General features: G+C 45.3%; 1 protein-coding gene across 1 annotated transcript; it reads left to right on the top strand.

Moving 5' to 3' along the window:
* The first annotated feature begins 186 nt into the window (after window positions 1-186).
* Window positions 187-16,411, top strand: THSD1 (thrombospondin type 1 domain containing 1). Its single transcript, XM_054979745.1, has 5 exons — window positions 187-489; window positions 5,140-5,275; window positions 8,959-9,915; window positions 11,534-11,698; window positions 14,381-16,411. The coding sequence occupies exons 2-5, from the start codon at window positions 5,221-5,223 to the stop codon at window positions 15,751-15,753; spliced, it is 2,550 nt and encodes an 849-aa protein (XP_054835720.1). The 5' UTR covers window positions 187-489; window positions 5,140-5,220; the 3' UTR covers window positions 15,754-16,411.
* The last annotated feature ends 630 nt before the right edge of the window (window positions 16,412-17,041 follow it).

The following is a 17,041-nucleotide window of genomic DNA, read 5'->3' as shown; positions in this document are numbered from 1 at the left end:
TCCCGGGGCCGTCGGCAGGCAGGATGCGCTGCCTTCCTTCCTCCGTTCCCAAAGCAGAGCTGAGCTGCGGCGGCGCTCGCCAGCAAGGCGGGTCCCCCGGCGGCGCTTCCAGTCCTTGCGCCCCGCCTGGATGGGAAGGCGCAGCTCTGCGCGGCTGCAGAAACCCGCTCAGGCGCAGCTTCTCCGGCTGCCGGGCGAGAGTCCCGCTCCAACCATGCGCCTCCGAAGCAGCCGCATGCTCCTGAGAGATCCCGGGCGAGGGCTGCTGACCTGCCGGCAGCTTTGTGGAGATCGGAGCCGAGGGCCAGCGCGGAATACCTGGCAGACCCCTTAGAAACAGCGGGGCAAAAAGCCTTCTTTTGGATGCGCAGCAAGAGGGCTCCTTGCGTACCCCGATCTCTCTCCCATTCGTTGTCCCCACCGCCACCTCAACCAATACTTATTTTGTTCCTACTAACAGTATAGGGGAGAAAGGCATACTTGGAACAGGTAGGTGCATCCTGCAGTGATGAGTAATTAGAATCAAGAAGAGAGGGAAACAGTATTAAAATATATTCTTCAATAGATTTCTTTAGCCAGGATATTAAACCTGTCCTTTGATGCTGTTCTTTAAGGGTAGTGGCAGCGTTTAATGTTCTTTGAATAACAGAGCAATCCAAAGCAGGTTTACTCTTGTCTGTTCTATGGGGCGTATTCCCAGGAGGGTGTTGCACCCAAATGTTGAAAGTGTTTATGGATTGCTAGTTATCCTGTACAGGTTCTGTTCAGCTGAGTCTCGGATCTGTTTTTATTGTTAGATTGATTGTTTCAGTACATTTGTTATCATCTGGTTAAAACTGGATTTTTTTAAAAAGCTGCCTTTAAAGAGACTCCTGGTTTCTCACATGAGGTGTTAAACTGTTTTGTGTTCTGAATTTTGCTTAGTTATTTGAACTTGTACTTGGGTCTCCCTGACACTGCAATTTACACCTCTTCTTTTTCATTGTATTCTGTTAAAGACAGCTGATCTGTTTGGACAAAACTTATTTCTAGTGTGCCTTTTACTGAGACAAAGCTCACATCATCAGATGCAGAGTGTATCAAATGCTTTCTGTGCCTACAGTGTTGAAAGCAGCTAAATTTGTGCTCAACGTTTTTAAAAAGTGTCTACATTTATACCCAGTTGCTTCGGATGGAGCACAACGCATCCGATGAGGTGCGCTTCTGACTCATGAAAGCTTATCCTCAAATTTTGTTAGTCTTGAAGGTGCTAGTGGACACCTGTTTAATTCAGCAGACTCACCTGGCTACTCCGGAACGTAGATCTCTTCTGGAGTGGACTGAGATTGTAGTCTGAGACCAAATATTTGCAAACTCATCAGCCAGGCACAGTTGCTGTTTTCATAAGGCACACACCCTACAAAGAATGGGGCATTATATGGAGTGCCCCAAGGCTGACTTGGAGTACAGCGCTGGGATGTCTGTATTCAGCAGGGTCAATCAGGAAGGTCAGGGGGACTTTTTTTAAAAAGGGGGGGGGATTCAAGAGTGTTATAATGATCTCTTGCGACAATGTACTAGTTCCTAGCAATCAGGGTTGTTTTTTTAAAAAATGAGGCTGTATCCCTTTTCGTTGCTGAGTTACATGGTGATATATGCATCCTGTGCCTTTCCCCTTATAACTCTGTATCAAAAAGGGTTAAAGATGTGGCCTCAAATTTTACATGCTTTGCAGGGGGGGGGGCGCGTTTGATAAGTTTTGCTACTTGTTTTATGCACATCATATGTCATACTGTTACATTTTTATTATGGCTAGAGGCTCAAAAACTGGAATGGCCTGTGCTTTTCAAGATCTCTGAGAGCACCTGGTATTCAGTGCTTTAAAAAAAAAAACATTTGGTAGCCAGAAAGAGTTAAATTTGTGACCAGTATATTGTATTTGTGACCTCCAGACCATTTGGAATCCTTCTGAAATGTCACCAGGTGTTGCCCTTGTGCTACAAAATTTATTGTTGCAGATACAAGAGTTGGAAATGTTTTTTTCCCCCAATGAAAACGTGAGATTCATGGAATATTGCATTTTGTTGCCATGATCAACTTCGAAGTCTAAGGTTTGGGTTGGACATGCTGGCAAAGACAGTGGCATCCATCCATCACATTTGTTTCTTGTCTTTCTTCAACAAGCCCAAGCAATACACACAGTTCTCCCCTCCCTTGTTTTTATCTTCACAACAAGCCTGTGACATAGATTAAGGCTAAGCAAGCATAAGTGGCCCAAAATCACAGGTCAGAGCTGGGATTTGAAACTGGACTATCGTCCAACACTTAACTACTGCACCATACTCTCTTAATACATATGATAGCAAGGCACCCCTGTTTGGGGTACTTAATCCATTCTCTCTCTTTCAGCATGCAACTCTGGAGCATTTTGTAGTTTTGAGCCAGACATTCTGCAAAGGCATCTCACAGTACACTATCTGCCAATGGTGTGGATGCATGATTTGGAGATATTCAAGGGCTTCCACACCCAGCTGATTCTTTGTGTCGTTCTCATTTCTCCTACACATCCAGCGGCTTTTTCAGTAGCAATGAAGCATCCACACAGCAGCTTCCTTGCATTTTCCTTGCCTCAGCCCTGCTACCACCATTCCACCCTTTACCTCCATTAAAAAAAAGGAATTGCTTGATTGCTATAGCATTATAACAATCTAATCCTACAATCTAGTTGTTCTTAGATTTCATTTTAAAAGAGGTACGTCTGTAGCCCTTTTTGTTGCATAGTTCTAAGGGGAAATGCATATGATGCCTATTTCCCTATATAACTTTGCAGCAAAAAGGGCTGCAGAAGTTTTTTGTTTAAATGAAAGCTAGGAACTAGTACATTGTTGCAATAGATCATTTTTGCATTACAACCTCCCAAACACTCCTGTATGTGGAAGGGAAATGGCTTAGATGTGAGCAAGAATGCCAAACTTCCCATCCACGCAGCACTCAAAGGCACTTTATGATCTTTAAGAAAAATTGGACTAAACCTGATTTGGGAAAAGTAGCAGCATAGCATAGGATGAACAAAGGGGATCCACACTGCCGTAAGGAAACCAGCAAAACATCTGTGACAACAGCCAAAGGCTTATTTTGAGGGGCAGATTTGTTCAGATCCCAGTTTCTTCAGGTTCCATCCACTCTTTGGACTCAAATAATAAGCACTAACAAGTTTATCTGTATTGTTAACAGTGCAATCCTAAACAGAGTTGCACCTTTCTAAGTCCATTGAAGTCAATGCTTAGAAGGGAGTAACCAGGGGTCATTTTGTAGAAAAAGAGCTGGAGGAACTCATTAGCATAACTCATTAGCATATGCCATGCCCCCTTGACATCACCAGAAGTGTGTCATTAGCATAACTGATTTGCATACGCCACACCCCATGACATCACCTATCCTGGCTGTTTTGGACCCAATCCTGGCCATTCAGGGCCGAAATTGGGCCCAAAATGGTCAGGATTGGGACACTTCTGATCGGGAGAGTGATTCACCACCCGTCAGAGGCCTGATCCGGGCCGTTTCGGCCCCAATCGGGTGAGAGTCAGATGGGCGGGGCCACCTGACATGTGACCTCTTTGGGGAACTGCCTGAACTGCGTTCCTGCACATTCCCCCTCAAAATGAGCTCTGGGTGTAACTCTGTGTAGAATTGCACTGTAAGAAGTCTTTTACCTGAAAATAAGTGTTGTAGACACTGGCAGTGGTTTCTGCGTTTGTCTTATTTATATAGTTCCCTATTTGAGTCAAAAGTGCTGATGCAGTTCAAGACTTGAGTTTTAATTACCTTTGTACCCTAAAACAGGCTTTTGATGGATTTTAAATTCACATTGCTATCCCTCACATTAGAAACCTAAATAAGCTACTAGAACATAAATAGGTCTGCCCCCCCCACCCCCAACTTCAGCTGCTTTCTTGGGATAAACACGGACACCACGGCAATGTTCAGCACTGCAATATTGTGAGCAGATATCCAAGCGGACAACAGTAGAGTTGCGGTGCCTGTTATTTCACTGCTAAAGTGCCGATACCACTTTAATTGTGTGGCTCACGTTGCAAATCTTGGCAATGCTCCTATTTCGCCTACAGACAGCTTAGAGGTTTGCAGTAAAGTCATCCCATATGGACAGTACTCCTCTGCAACCGTAGTAAGAGCTGATTTTCCCAGCATAGAAAAGAGACAAAGGCTCATTCCGAATCCTGGCTTGTTTTTCTTCTTCCCCTTTGAAACAATAGATGGGCCTCACTTTCCTAGGTAGCGCCAATTCAAAGCTCGTTTGTCTCTAGGCGTTCCTGCCGTTAAGCTCAGACCAACAAAATCTAAGCCTATCCTTACTTTGGGGTCTTTGTAGTAGCGGAAATTATTAGCATTATTTTTTTTCGTAGTGAAATAATTTACGGTTGTGAAATCTTGAAATAATTTTTTCCTATTTGTGATCTTTTTGCCTCCCTTCACAGTTTGCTAAAAATAGAGCTATACTTGCCACTTCTCTAGCACTTTCACAGATAATGTTCTCTCGAAGAGGTGTTCTTTTTTCACGTACATTTCTGTGCAAAGGGAAAAGGTAGAGATCGGGTAAAGTTTTGCTAGTGATTTCTTATGTCTTTGACTTTGAGGTTTGCTGTGGCCACGGGACAGGATAAATCAAACGCTTTTACCTCCCAGCACTTCATCTCAAATCATGGTATTACACTGAACTAATTACCAGTAGGGGTTTTGGGACTGGGCTGTTCGTCTGTCAAGAGCCAAGCAGTGAGCACATTTCCAAAACAAAGAGCTTATAATAACCACCCACACACATAACCGATCTTGCACTGACTTAAAATCAGTCGGATCTGGCTGTTGTCTGTTGCCCCACCCTCTCAAGTTCTTTGCACCAGTGTAAGCACCGGTTGTCAATTCAATAGGCATGGGCTGAGCCGTTTGCATTCTTTGGAGAACTCCCTTTATGGTGCACATCTGCGCCGTCATATGACCAGTTTACAATACAGTTTCCTACAACAATCCATGTCCAGTTGCTTCTTTGTACGTTTGTGTGACGCTAGGACTGCTGATGTGCTAACGCAAGATGACTTCTTAAAAGAAGGCAGGTTGGGATGTGAATGGTGGATCTTTTTTCAGCGGCCGGAAGAGGCATACGGGCATTTCGGACCTAGAGCGGGACATGACAAGTAAAAGGAACAGGGAGCCCACGTGATCAGAATGAAAGAGTTGAAAGAGTTTCCCAATCTTCTGCTGGTTGTACTCTGCGATTATGGTGAGTATCTGGTGCAGATAGTGGTGAACAATATTCCACAAAAGACTTCTTACAATGTGTAGATATCCATAGAGGAGCCCTGTGGCGCAGAGTGGTAAGCTGTAGTACTGCAGTCCAAGCTCTGCTCATGACCTGAGTTCGATCCTGGCGGAAGCCAGGTTCAGGTAGCCGGCTCAAGGTTGACTCAGTCTTCCATCCTTCTGAGGTCGGTAAAGTGAGTACCCAGTTTCCTGGGGGTAAAGTGTAGATGACTGGGGAAGGCAATGGCAAACCACCCCGTAAAAAGTCTGCCAAGAAAACGTGATGCAACGTCCCCCCATGGGTCAGTAATGACTCGGTGCTTGCACAGGGGACTACCTTTTCCTAGATATCAATAGACAACATAATGTATGTGCAAATGGGTACCAAACCCAAAATATGGATAAATGAGGGGATATAATCAGATCTCCATGGGGATCATTACTGAATGACCTCTCTGCCACATGGGGCATCTAAAACCAAAAATAAAAAAATGAACACCTGCCTTCAATGTCCACATTTTAATACAGTCAGTCTCATGAGCGGTGACAAGTTTCTAGTGGTCCAACCAGATGAGATGTTGCAGGATCTACTATGGCTCTCCACATTTATTGTAATGTTAAATAGTAGCTGTTAAAGGATGTGCGTTAGGGCTGTGGGGAGGAGTGTTATCTCTCCCTGCACCAGTTGACCTTCTGTGTCATTTTCTTGACCTCAAACACCCTCCCTGTTGCAAGGCTACTATCTGCTTACCTGGGGAAAACATTTAAGTATTTATTTATGCTATTTATAATCCTCCTTTCCCACTGAAATTCAAGGCGGATTACACAAAGGATGCTAGATCCAGAGGAGTTAGCCGTGTTCGTCTGTAGTAGCAAAATCAAAAAGACTCCAGTAGCACCTTTAAGACTAACCAATTTTATTGTAGCATAAGCTTTCGAGAACCACGTTCTCTTCGTCAGATGCATGGAGGGCAGAAGGAAACTGGCCAAATATAGAGGAGGAGAGGGGGGGAAGGGGGGAGGAGGAGAGGAGGGATGTAAACAACTCCTTTGATATGGAGATGCAGACAGCTCCTTTTGGTGTGGGGATCAGTTTGCTTGTGTAAAGTTTCAAAGGAGTTTGCCGTGTTAGTCTGTAGTAGCAAAATCAAAAAGAGTTCAGCAGCACTGCAGCACAAGCCCTCGATAAAAACAGTCCTCCTCGCCAGATGCATCTGGCAAAGAGAACCGTGGTCCTTGAAAGCCCATGCCAGGTGCCACTGGACTCCCCCTGACCCCGCCTCTGTAAAGGAAATCAGTTACCTGTGATAATGAGATAACCATTCATAGTCCCTATTCAGTCCCAGCTTGACAGAGTCAAATTTGCATATGAATTCCAATTCAGCAGCTTCCCCTTGGATTTTGTTTTTGAAAGGTTTCTGTTGAACTACAGCGACCTTTAAGTCTTTGATGGAATGTCCTGGTAGATTGAAGTGTTCTCCCACTGGTTTCTGGACATTGCCATTTCTAATGTCAGATTTGTGTCCATTTATTCTTTTGCGTAGAGGTTGGCTGGTTTGTCCAATGTACAGAGCAGAAGGACATTGTTGGCACATGAGGGCATATATCAGATTGGAGGATGAGCAGCTGTAAGAGCCAGAGACAGTGTAGTTGATGCCATTGGGTCCTGTAATTGTATTCCCTGGGTAGATATAGGGGCAGAGCTGGCATCTGGGTCTGTTGCAGGGCCTGGTACCTGTGCTGGTGACTCTGCTGGCCAATTCATGATTGTAAGTGAGAAGTTGTTTAAGGTTGGGGGATGCTGTTACCAAATGCTGTTACCAAATGTGCTCTCACAAGACAATAGATTTAAACTTCTGTGTCTATGTGAACGGGACTCAGGTCTAAACTCAAACAGAGGGGAATGAATACTCTGTGCCAGAGCTTTGAGATCAAACCAAAAAGTGATGGCGTGCTTTGAGATCAAACCAAAAAGTGAAGGAAAACAGAGGGTGTAATAAATTGGAAGAATCAGAACCAGGCTTTTGATAAGTTTCCACATGATATTCTTGATGACAAGTTAGTAAAATGTGGTTTGGACCCTACTACCGTGAGCTGGGTTTGTAACTGATTGACATATCGCTCCCAAAGAATGCTTGTACATGGTTCCTTGTCCTCTTGGAGAGGAATGACAAGTGGAGTACTTCAGGGATCTGTCCTGGGCACTGTGTTGTTTAACATTTTTATAAATGACTTGGATGAAGCAATAGAGGGGATGCTCATTAAATTTGCAGATGATCCTAAATTGAGAGGGGTAGCAAATGCAGTAGAAGACAGAATCAAGATTCAGGATGATCTTGACAGGCTGGAAAACTGGGCTAAAATGAACTAAATGAATTTCTGCAGAGATAAATGTAAAGCTTGGCATTTATGTATGTGGCAGAACAGCCCTACTGACCCATGAGCACTGCCTCTTCTTGCCTTGTGGGATGTCTAAGGATAACTAGTGGCAGTCTAAGTCTCCACCTGGCACGTGCCACCCATATGTTGCCCCCTCAACCTTCAGAGGGGTTTTCACTTCTTTCTCATGCCCAATGCCACCACTTGGCGTTTGTGGGGATTGCCTATGGGGAGGACCAAGACTCCCCCCCACTCCCCTGGGTAGTCTTGCTACTTGAGCCCTGCCTTGTGCCCAGTCTCCTGCTACCTGGCACCTGGTTACCACAGGGACTGCTTACTGCCTGTGTGCACCACGGGGGGAATCAGCCAATTGTCAACAGACCGCCCCCCCCTCCTGTGGCTCCTGTTTTAGATAACATGATTGACCAGTGGGGGTGGGTGGGTGTCTGTGTGGTACAGAGAACAGCCACCAACATTGAAGAATTATTTTTAAAGCATTTATTAAAGAAAAGACAAAAAGAACGTTCACACTCACACTTTTATGCACAGCACCAAAGCAAGCAAGGGAACTCAAAAAGAAATGGGTAAAAACTCTGTCTCACCCCTGCCCCTTGTACATGCCTAACTTAGAGCCAAGCCACAAGTGACGCCTGACACAAGTTGGACACTTGTCAGCTTCCCTCAAGTTTTGATGGGAAATGTAGGCATCCTGGTCTTGCAGCTGTAATGGAGAGCCAAGCTGTGTCAGGCGTCACTTGTGGCTTGGCTCTCAGATCTTCTGTTTAGAGGACTCAAAATGCCCGAAAGGTTTCTTCCTGGAATCTTCAGGAAAAACCTCTCCGACCTGCCTCTTTAACCTACCCAGGGGCAACTACCTGCTGGCAACTTTTGTGGTGCCCACCAAGTGTTTTTTTGAAATTAGGTCGGGCCAGCTGAGGATTTGGCAAACCATGGAGTGAAATGCCAAAGGTCTGGTGAGAGTGTAGGATGATTGCTACAGCTAATTGTGGGTAGGTTGGCCTAATGGGGGTATAGATTATTTGGAAAGATTCTAAAACTGCTTATGTCTATGGTGTATGAGTGCTGTGTACCACAACACTTGCAGAATTTAGGTTAATTGAAGACTGGGTTTAGTATCTAGTATCTAATCTAAAAGATCCTTTTCAACTCTGACTCTTTCCAGAGGTTACATCAAACTGTATGAGAAGCCTCCCTTCTAAACTTTCTTTTCTCCACTCCACCTCCTACTACTCTTTAATGACACTGTCAATTTCCATTTTTCAGTTCTTGGAGCAATGGAATATCTTCTGCTAGAAGAACCAACTCATATAGCTTTAAGCAATAGCACCATCTCGCTTGAGTTCCACCGTTATTATGGTGGGAATGTGACACTGAAAAATACTTCTGTCTTGCTGCTAGAAGCCGCCACCAACCAAACAGTTGCAAAAAAACAGCTTTCACCAAACCAGTTCCAAGATACTGTTGTATTTGAATGTTATCATTTTAAGAGCGCTGGGAGCTACTGGTTCAGAATGGTGTCTGAAATCAGCAATGGGACCGATACACAGTGGAATGAAGAGAGTGTTCCTCTCCATGTGGAGTGGCCGGAGTTTCATATCGATCTAAGGAGGACCTCAGAGAGACTTGGGAATTCCCTTCAGCTTGGGCTGTTTACCAATGAATATTTATGTCCGATGAATAAGACGGCGATTTCTCTGGATGTAATACTGACTAGCGGCTTATATGATTTGGGAAAATTGATTTCAAATGAGACTCTAGGATTGAGAACTCGCAAAGAACTGTCTCTTTCTAGGTCTCAGTGGGTGACTGTTGACTGCCATGTTGTTGGACAGGTAGTGTATATGGCTGCCTTGCTGAAATTGGCAAGGACCCATTCAGTCATTGCTTCAACAGGACCTGTAGACCTTGGGCACCGATTTGGATACAAGGTGATTGTAGTGCAAGAAACGACGTGCGAGTCTTCAGTTGTGGTTTCAGTCATTCCTCCTCCATGCACTTCTGCCAGGGGGCACATTGCTGTGTTCAAAGATCCTCCTGGGACTCTGAGTCAAAAGGCAAGGATACACGAAAGCATCGTGAACCCAGAGGATAACCAGATAGAATTCAATTGTACTCTGTTTGACGAGGGAACAAATAAATACTGTTTTGAGTTCCGTCATTCAAGCCGAACGGAGTCCCCACCACGAGCAAAAGAATGCATGCTTATTCTAAGGAATATAGGTCTGTATTGCCTTTCAAAAAGGCTTCGTTAGAAAACCTGATGGATTGTGATGGCCCTGTGCTATTCATCTGTGCGTTTTAGAACCTGGAATATAATTCAAATTTTACAGTACAATCCATTTCCCTCCTGCATGTTGCATCAGTGCAGAACTGCATGCACAAGATGAAATTCCATAAGACATTATAGAACCCTTTCCCCCGTTTTCTGTTAATCCGTAGCTGGATGACCAGTGGTGCGCATGGCTGGTTGGTAACACGGAAATTGAGAAATTGTATAACATTTTATGATGGTCCCCCTCCCCATAGATGCAGCGTTACTTTGCAGGAGGGGATGGATTATGTGATACCTTAGATCAGGAGTCCCCAACCTTTTGGGGCTTGTAGACATCTTTGGAACTCTGACACAGTGTGGTGGGCACAGCCACAAAATGGCCGCTACAAAATGGCTGCCACAGGAGGCAGAGTCTTTCACACAAAATGGCTGCTGCAGCTTACCAACAATTACACAGTGATGGTCCTTGTGCTGTGGTGTCAGTTGCTGCTGAAGCAACATTTTTAAAAATCTGCACAGCCAATGAAAAGTCTTGTTGGGCAAGAGCTCCACTTGGCCTCACCTACTCTCTAAAAACACTTGGTGGGTGCCAGGTAAGTTGTCAGCCAGCACCATGGCACCCATGTTGGGCACCATTACCTTAGACAGCTCTATGCTGTCTTCCTTTCTGTTGATTGTGTGCATGAAACTACTGGATAAATTCACATGGACATATGTAGTGACCTCAACACACTAATAACATGCAACTTTATCTCTCTAATTCTGAACTTCTTACACAGCAATTACGAGCAAGCTATCTAGTCAAGACTAAAGTGAAAACAGACCACAAACAGGGCCAGTGTTGGCATACACTGAAGTGGGGCGGCTGCTAGGGTCCAAGACATCTGCCAGGACCCACGTTCCTCCCCTGCCACCTACCCACATGAATTTCCCCCCTGCTCTCAGAAGCATTCCTCTAGATCCACCTGTGCTCCTGGCTGAATATGCTGCCTAGTGCCACCAGGGAAGGGCATGATGGTGGAGCACAGTGGTGGCAGCACTTCTGGTGGCTATGGACATGGCAGTCCCTGTGTTGCCAGTGAAAGGGCAGGTGATGTATAGGCTTATGCTCAGGTGTTTGGGCACGAAGGGAAGTGTAAGCAGGGGGCCTGGGAGTAGGCAGGGGAGGGGAGGGGAGGGCCTCTCTTAGCCCTCTCTGCCTTGGGCTCCCCAAAAATTGGAACTACAAGCCCTTTGATCTGGTGCTGAAAAGATCTGAATTTCTCTGTTTATGTATGGGACTGGTTCAGATAAGCACGTACTGCCCCTGGTTTCTTATCTCTTGACAGCTTTGAGTCAAGCATGTAAATAGTATTAATTAAAAAATACTGTGTTTGAGCTGACATCAAGTGTCGTTTAATCTGTGATGTTACTGATCCTAGACTCAGCCAGTGATGAACATGCATGTGTGAACTGGTCCTCAACCAGGAAAGTTAAATTATAGCTGTGAGAACATAGGGGTCGGATATTTTCCCTTTTATAAAGGATAAGTTGCCCTCCAGTAACAAAATCTTAATCTATCCACAGGACACTGGACGCTTTGGCAGGCTTGGAGTCCATGTAGCGTGACCTGTGGGGATGGTGTCCGTGAGCGTTATCGTGAATGTCTAGCATCATTCCCGGTCCTGCTAAAACAAGGTTGCAATGGGATACATCAGGAGATTTCTCCATGTTCTTTGGAGGAATGCTCTAGTACGTAAGCTTGATGCTGGGAAGACATTCTCATTTATGACAACTCTGCCCCCTCTTTCTTGCATAGCTATGTGAGTTCTGTGTGTCCTAAAATATATTGTTTGTGTGAAACACTCAAGCAGACGGAAGTGAAAGATGCAGCCCAATTGCAGAACTACATCTAACAGGACAAGCTTTTGTATGTAAAGCGCAGGGCTTTTTTTCAGCTGGAACGCCGTGGAACGGAGTTCTGGAACCTCTTGAAAATGGTCACATGGCTGGTGGCCCCACCTCCTGATCTCCAGACAGAGATGGCTGGAGCGGCGCGGAGGGCAATCTAAACTCTCCTCTGTCGAGATCAGGAGGCGGGGCCACCAGCCATATGACCATTTTTGCCGAGGGTGATTTAAACTTTTAAAAACTCCCCCCTTGTTCCAGCTGACCCAAAGTGACGTTATTGGTCCTGGGAGTGTGCACGTACTTTGTGCGTGCGCATGTGGTACCAGGGGCACCACCTCCCGCCAAGAGTTGCCCCCTGTGCTGGCAACCCACTGAGTTCCACCACCTCTTTTCCTAGAAAAAAAGCCCTGGTAAGGCGCATGGATATGGCATTTAGAAATGGATGGACAAAAGAAGCATCTAATTGCGATGCATATTCAGAAACCAGCCATACTTGGCTGTCTAAATTTTACTTTATTGCTGTATCACTAAAGTGTACTTAAGAATATATGGATATTAAAACGAGGGTCTTCAGATGGGTGTATGTTAAGAGTAACATAAGTAGCCCTTCAAGTTAGACTTTGCAACCCGGGTACCTGGGCTGTAACTATTACATTGTTTTAGTTGCTAGGTAGCCAGGCACAAAATCTCCATTTCCTTAATTACCTAACGAAGGGATGACAAGGTGAAAGCCGTGCCCCTTCAGCCTTGATTATTTATACCCTTCCATTCCAAATTTAATTAATTCATCTCTCCCCGGACCACTGAGATTCTTACGCCTGTTTTTCTGTCCATGGGGGGAATTAATTTTTGTAGGAGTTGGCTGTAATGGGCTGCTTTTGAGCAAGCTGTATGCTCACCAGCATTCAAGAGTAATGTGCACTTAGAGCTGCGTGCTTCTCCAGGCTCTTTGGCCATAGTGGGTGACCCATCCACTATGTTTGTTAAAGTTCATAGTAAAGGCTGCCGTGCTGGTAACCAGGTGCTGGGTAGCAGAAGCTGCAGTAGGAGGGGAAAGCAGGAAAGTCCCACTCTGCGGTGTCCACTATGCAAGCAGATCTTGGATATAAGCCAGAAAATCAGTCTGGGCAACAACTCAGTAATGTAGGCCAACAATATGTATAAGAGATGAGCTTGTGGAGCAAGGGTTTAATAGCTATAGGGCAAAGCTAGACAAAATGTGAACTACGGTAAGAGCAACCAGGATGTAGCCAGTTAAAAAGGTAATGTTTTGGCCAGTGAGATTATTTATTTATGCCATTTATAGTCTACCTTTCTCACTGAGACTCCAGGTGGACTAGTAACATTCTCCTGTGGGGACAGTAGGCCTTGTTCATATTTATCTTTTAATGTATAGTTTGTTTACTGCTTTTCAACCATAAGGGTTCTCAAAGTGGAGTGGTTCACAATAATAAAGCCATTTGACTGTTTGACCATATTGCTATGATTGCAATGGAACTGTTCAAAGCATGTATGAACAATGGAGAGGACACTTTCTGAACACTTGTTGTTATAACAATTATAGCAACAACAACAACAACCGATTTATATACTTTGTCGAAGGCTTTCACGGCCGGAGAACGATGGTTGTTGTGGATTTTCCAGGCTGTATAGCCGTGGTCTTGGCATTGTAGTTCCTGATGTTTCGCCAGCAGCTGTGACTGGCATTTTCAGAGGTGTAGCCCCAAAAGACAAGAGATCTCAGTGTCACTCGGTGACACTACAATGCCAAGACCACGGCTATACAGCCCGGAAAATCCACAACAACCATCGATTTATATACTGCCCTTCAGGACGCTCACTCAGAGCGGTTTACAAAGTGTACTATTATTCTCCTCCTAACAATCCCCCTTTGAGGTAGGTGGGGCTGAGAGAGCTCCAAGAAGCTGTGACTGACCCAAGGTCACCTAGCTGGCTTCAAGCCGGTTCTCCAGATTAGAGTCCTGCCGCTCTTAACCACTACTCATCTGAGAGAAATTCTGAGGGGCGTGATGAACTTATTCTTGAAGCAATTTGTATATGCGATATCAAGTGCTGTCAATAACGGCATCTAAACCCAGGCCGAGGACCAAGAGTTTGCACCTCTGGTTCAACAGCCACAGTAGCAAAAGTTAAGCACAAGGGAGAGGGGGAAGAGAGTCTACTCCATGAGTTTCTGCCGTTGCTTCCCTGCTGTAGGTAGATGGCATCAATGGTTCCCCCACACTCAGAACTCTTGTGGTAGTAGCCATTAGAGGTGCTGTGAGGTGAGGAGAGCAGTAAAATCTTCTCACCAGTCCCATTATTGTTAGTACTGACAGGAATACCGAGTCTGATCTTTATGCACAAAGAAAAGCTGCTATAACCCAGAAGTAACCAAATTTCACTTGATGCCTAACAGGCTCCTGAGAATTTACTGTCTTATGTTAATAGGCTTCATGTCTCTTGAATGAGAAATAGCTTGCAGATCTCTAGAGAATCAATGAAGTTTTCTCTTTGTTGCAGCCACCAAGTCTACACCTCTCACTTCTCTGCACCCTGAAGGCAGCCAGGGAGCTAATAATAATCTAGTAACTATTACTGGCATATCTCTGTGCTTGTCCATAATCTTTGCCACCGTCCTTATCACTTTATGGAGGAAGCTTTGTAAGTCCCAGAAGTGTTGCACCCCTGTGCGCTGTGATTCTGTCCGCTCGTCTAGCTTTCGGAAGAATTCTGATGAGGAGGATATCTGCCCAGAGAGGCAGCAGCGAGAGAGCTTTTCTGAGGGAGGAGAAGCCCCTTGTTCAGAACCTCTTGAGATCCCCTTGAATTTCAGGAGAAGCCTTCATTTTTCTCCAGAAGAACAAGGAGGAACAGCTTCTTGTACTGAGAGCTTTCAGGCCAATGCTCAAAAAATAATCCCCCCCATTTTCAGCTATCGCCTCGCCCAGCAGCAGCTGAAAGAAATGAAAAAAAAGGGTCTCACAGAAACAACCAAGGTTTATCATGTTTCCCAGAACCCTCTGACTGAGACCACCAGCACAGAAAGCCAGGAGGCAGTGGTGGGGGCAGCAAACAAGTTTAGAATCAAGTCTCCTTTTCTGGAGCAGCCACTCAACGCTCTCAACACATCTGGGGACAGGCCATGTTCTAGGATGGATTTTACATTTTCACGGGCCAACCCTATCCTGAGCCCTAGCCAGTCCTTAATTCGTCAACTAAGGTATCAAGATGGAGGCGAGCAGTTAGGAACAGGCTATCCAAGATGCTCACAGTTCCGACGGACAGCAAGTTTTCATGAAACGAGAAAAGCCAAGCCGTTCAGAAAGAGGAGCATGTCTACCCTTCCACCACGTCAGCCCGCACTCTACCCTTGCAGAGTTAGAACATGGGACCATGTTCCCGATGTACAGCGTCAACTTAAATCTAAAGACGTAACTGAGAATCCAGAAGAGCTCCACCTGTATCACAGCATTGCTTCAGCTAATGAACCTCTGACCTATGAGGCACAGAGTCCCCACAAATGGGAACCTTCTGGAAAGAAGTCAGATCTGGTTAATAGTCGTCAACCTGCACCCCAGGTATTATGTGTTGATAGATCAGAGCAGAAGAGAAACAAGAAGGTCCCCTTTCAGAACCACAGGGATGTTGGGAGGAAAGAGCCTTCTATTTTGGCTGTCAGAGAGAACCAGCAGAGAGCTAGTACTCTGAGCCCTACCCAGTATAGAAAGAGCAAATGCCAGAGCTTCCCATTGGATCCCAAATACCACTTTTATGACAACACTTCTTTTGGTCTCACCGAATCAGAACTGCAGATGATTGATCTGCCTGGATATTTTGGCTCAAATGAAGACGGCGAAACGAGTACTCTCAGCATTGAAAAACTGGTGCTCTGAACATCATTACAGTGACACAGAAGAATCTGTGGGATGATGTGAAACATGGCAGATGACTTTAAAAAACAAGGCAGCCATGGGACTAAAATTCCATCTCCATAGTGAAAATGGAGGACCCAATTATTACTGCTAATGTACACCCAGGTGTTTTGGAAAAGGTGGTGAAAACTGATACCGATATACAAATAAGCTCCAAATTCTACTACTGCATTGCTGAATTCACTGCCCCAGTCACAGTTGGCTTAGGAACTGGTCCCAGATGCTGCTTTGCACTTATAGGATTGGGTTCCAGGGCCCAAGCAGTAGTCTGACCCAACACTACTTACTACAGCCACTATCTGCAATAGTTATCCCTCTTCCTCCCAGTTCTTCTCATAAGCTATTGGAAAGTACTGATTCTCAGAAGCCCGTCAGAATAACCATGGATCCCTGTTTTGTGCATCTATGTCTGTGGTACATTTGTAGTGAGATTATAGTAACATTTGAGGAACACTGGACTGCTTTGCCCTCATGTTGTTAAGCAGTGGATGCTCCTTTATGTTAACAGTAATTGACTCCCTAGAAAATAAACCAGTTTGCTAGTCTTCCAACTTTAGCAAAGCTCTACTTCCCAGGGCTTTTTCCCAGCTGGAACGCAGTGGAATGGAGTACCTCTTGAAAATGGTCACATGGCTGGTGGCCTCGCCCCTTGATCTCCTGACAGAGGGGAGTTTAGATTGCTCTCCGCGCCACTTGGCGCGGAGGGCAATCTAAACTCCCCTCTGTCTGGAGATCTGGGGGCGGGCCACCAGCCATGTGACCATTTTCGCCAAGGGCGATTTAAACTTTTAAAAACTCCCCCCTTGTTCCAGATGACCCAAAGTGACGTCATTGTGTGGTCCTGTGCTGGCAACCCACTGAGTTCCACCACCTCTTTTCCCAGAAAAAAGCCCTGCTACTTCCAAGTACAGATTAGCCCTCTCCTTCAGACTGGAGCAGTGGAAGAGCAAGAATCCAGTGGCACCTATAAGACTAGCAAAATTTGTGGTAGGGTATGAGCTTTTGTGAGTCAGCTCACTTCAGGTGCGCTTCTAAAGAAGTGTATCTTCAGCTTCTGAAGATGTGAGCTGTGACTCATGAAAGCTCATACCCTACCACAAAATTTGTTAGTCTTATAGATGCTACTGGACTCTTGCTCTTTTCCACTGCTACAGATAGACTAACGTGGCTTCCCATCTTGATTTATCTTCAGACTGGAGAACCACCTTCAGGACTTTACAGGGCAATGTATTCCTTCCAGACGCTCAAA

Source organism: Eublepharis macularius, chromosome 1 (assembly GCF_028583425.1).
Source record: "Eublepharis macularius isolate TG4126 chromosome 1, MPM_Emac_v1.0, whole genome shotgun sequence".
Lineage (NCBI taxonomy): Eukaryota > Metazoa > Chordata > Lepidosauria > Squamata > Eublepharidae > Eublepharis > Eublepharis macularius.
The sequence above is the reverse complement of the archived record's forward strand: the minus strand, read 5'-3'. Positions and strand labels throughout refer to the sequence as shown.

Bases quoted from the DNA above. Each gene is read 5' to 3' on its own strand.
- THSD1 (XM_054979745.1), top strand. From the start codon at position 5,221: ATGAAAGAGTTGAAAGAGTTTCCCAATCTTCTGCTGGTTGTACTCTGC. The intron at 5,276-8,958 runs GTGAGTATCTGG...TCCATTTTTCAG, and splicing joins GGTTGTACTCTGCGATTATG to TTCTTGGAGCAATGGAATAT. The intron at 11,699-14,380 runs GTACGTAAGCTT...TCTTTGTTGCAG, and splicing joins TTCTTTGGAGGAATGCTCTA to CCACCAAGTCTACACCTCTC.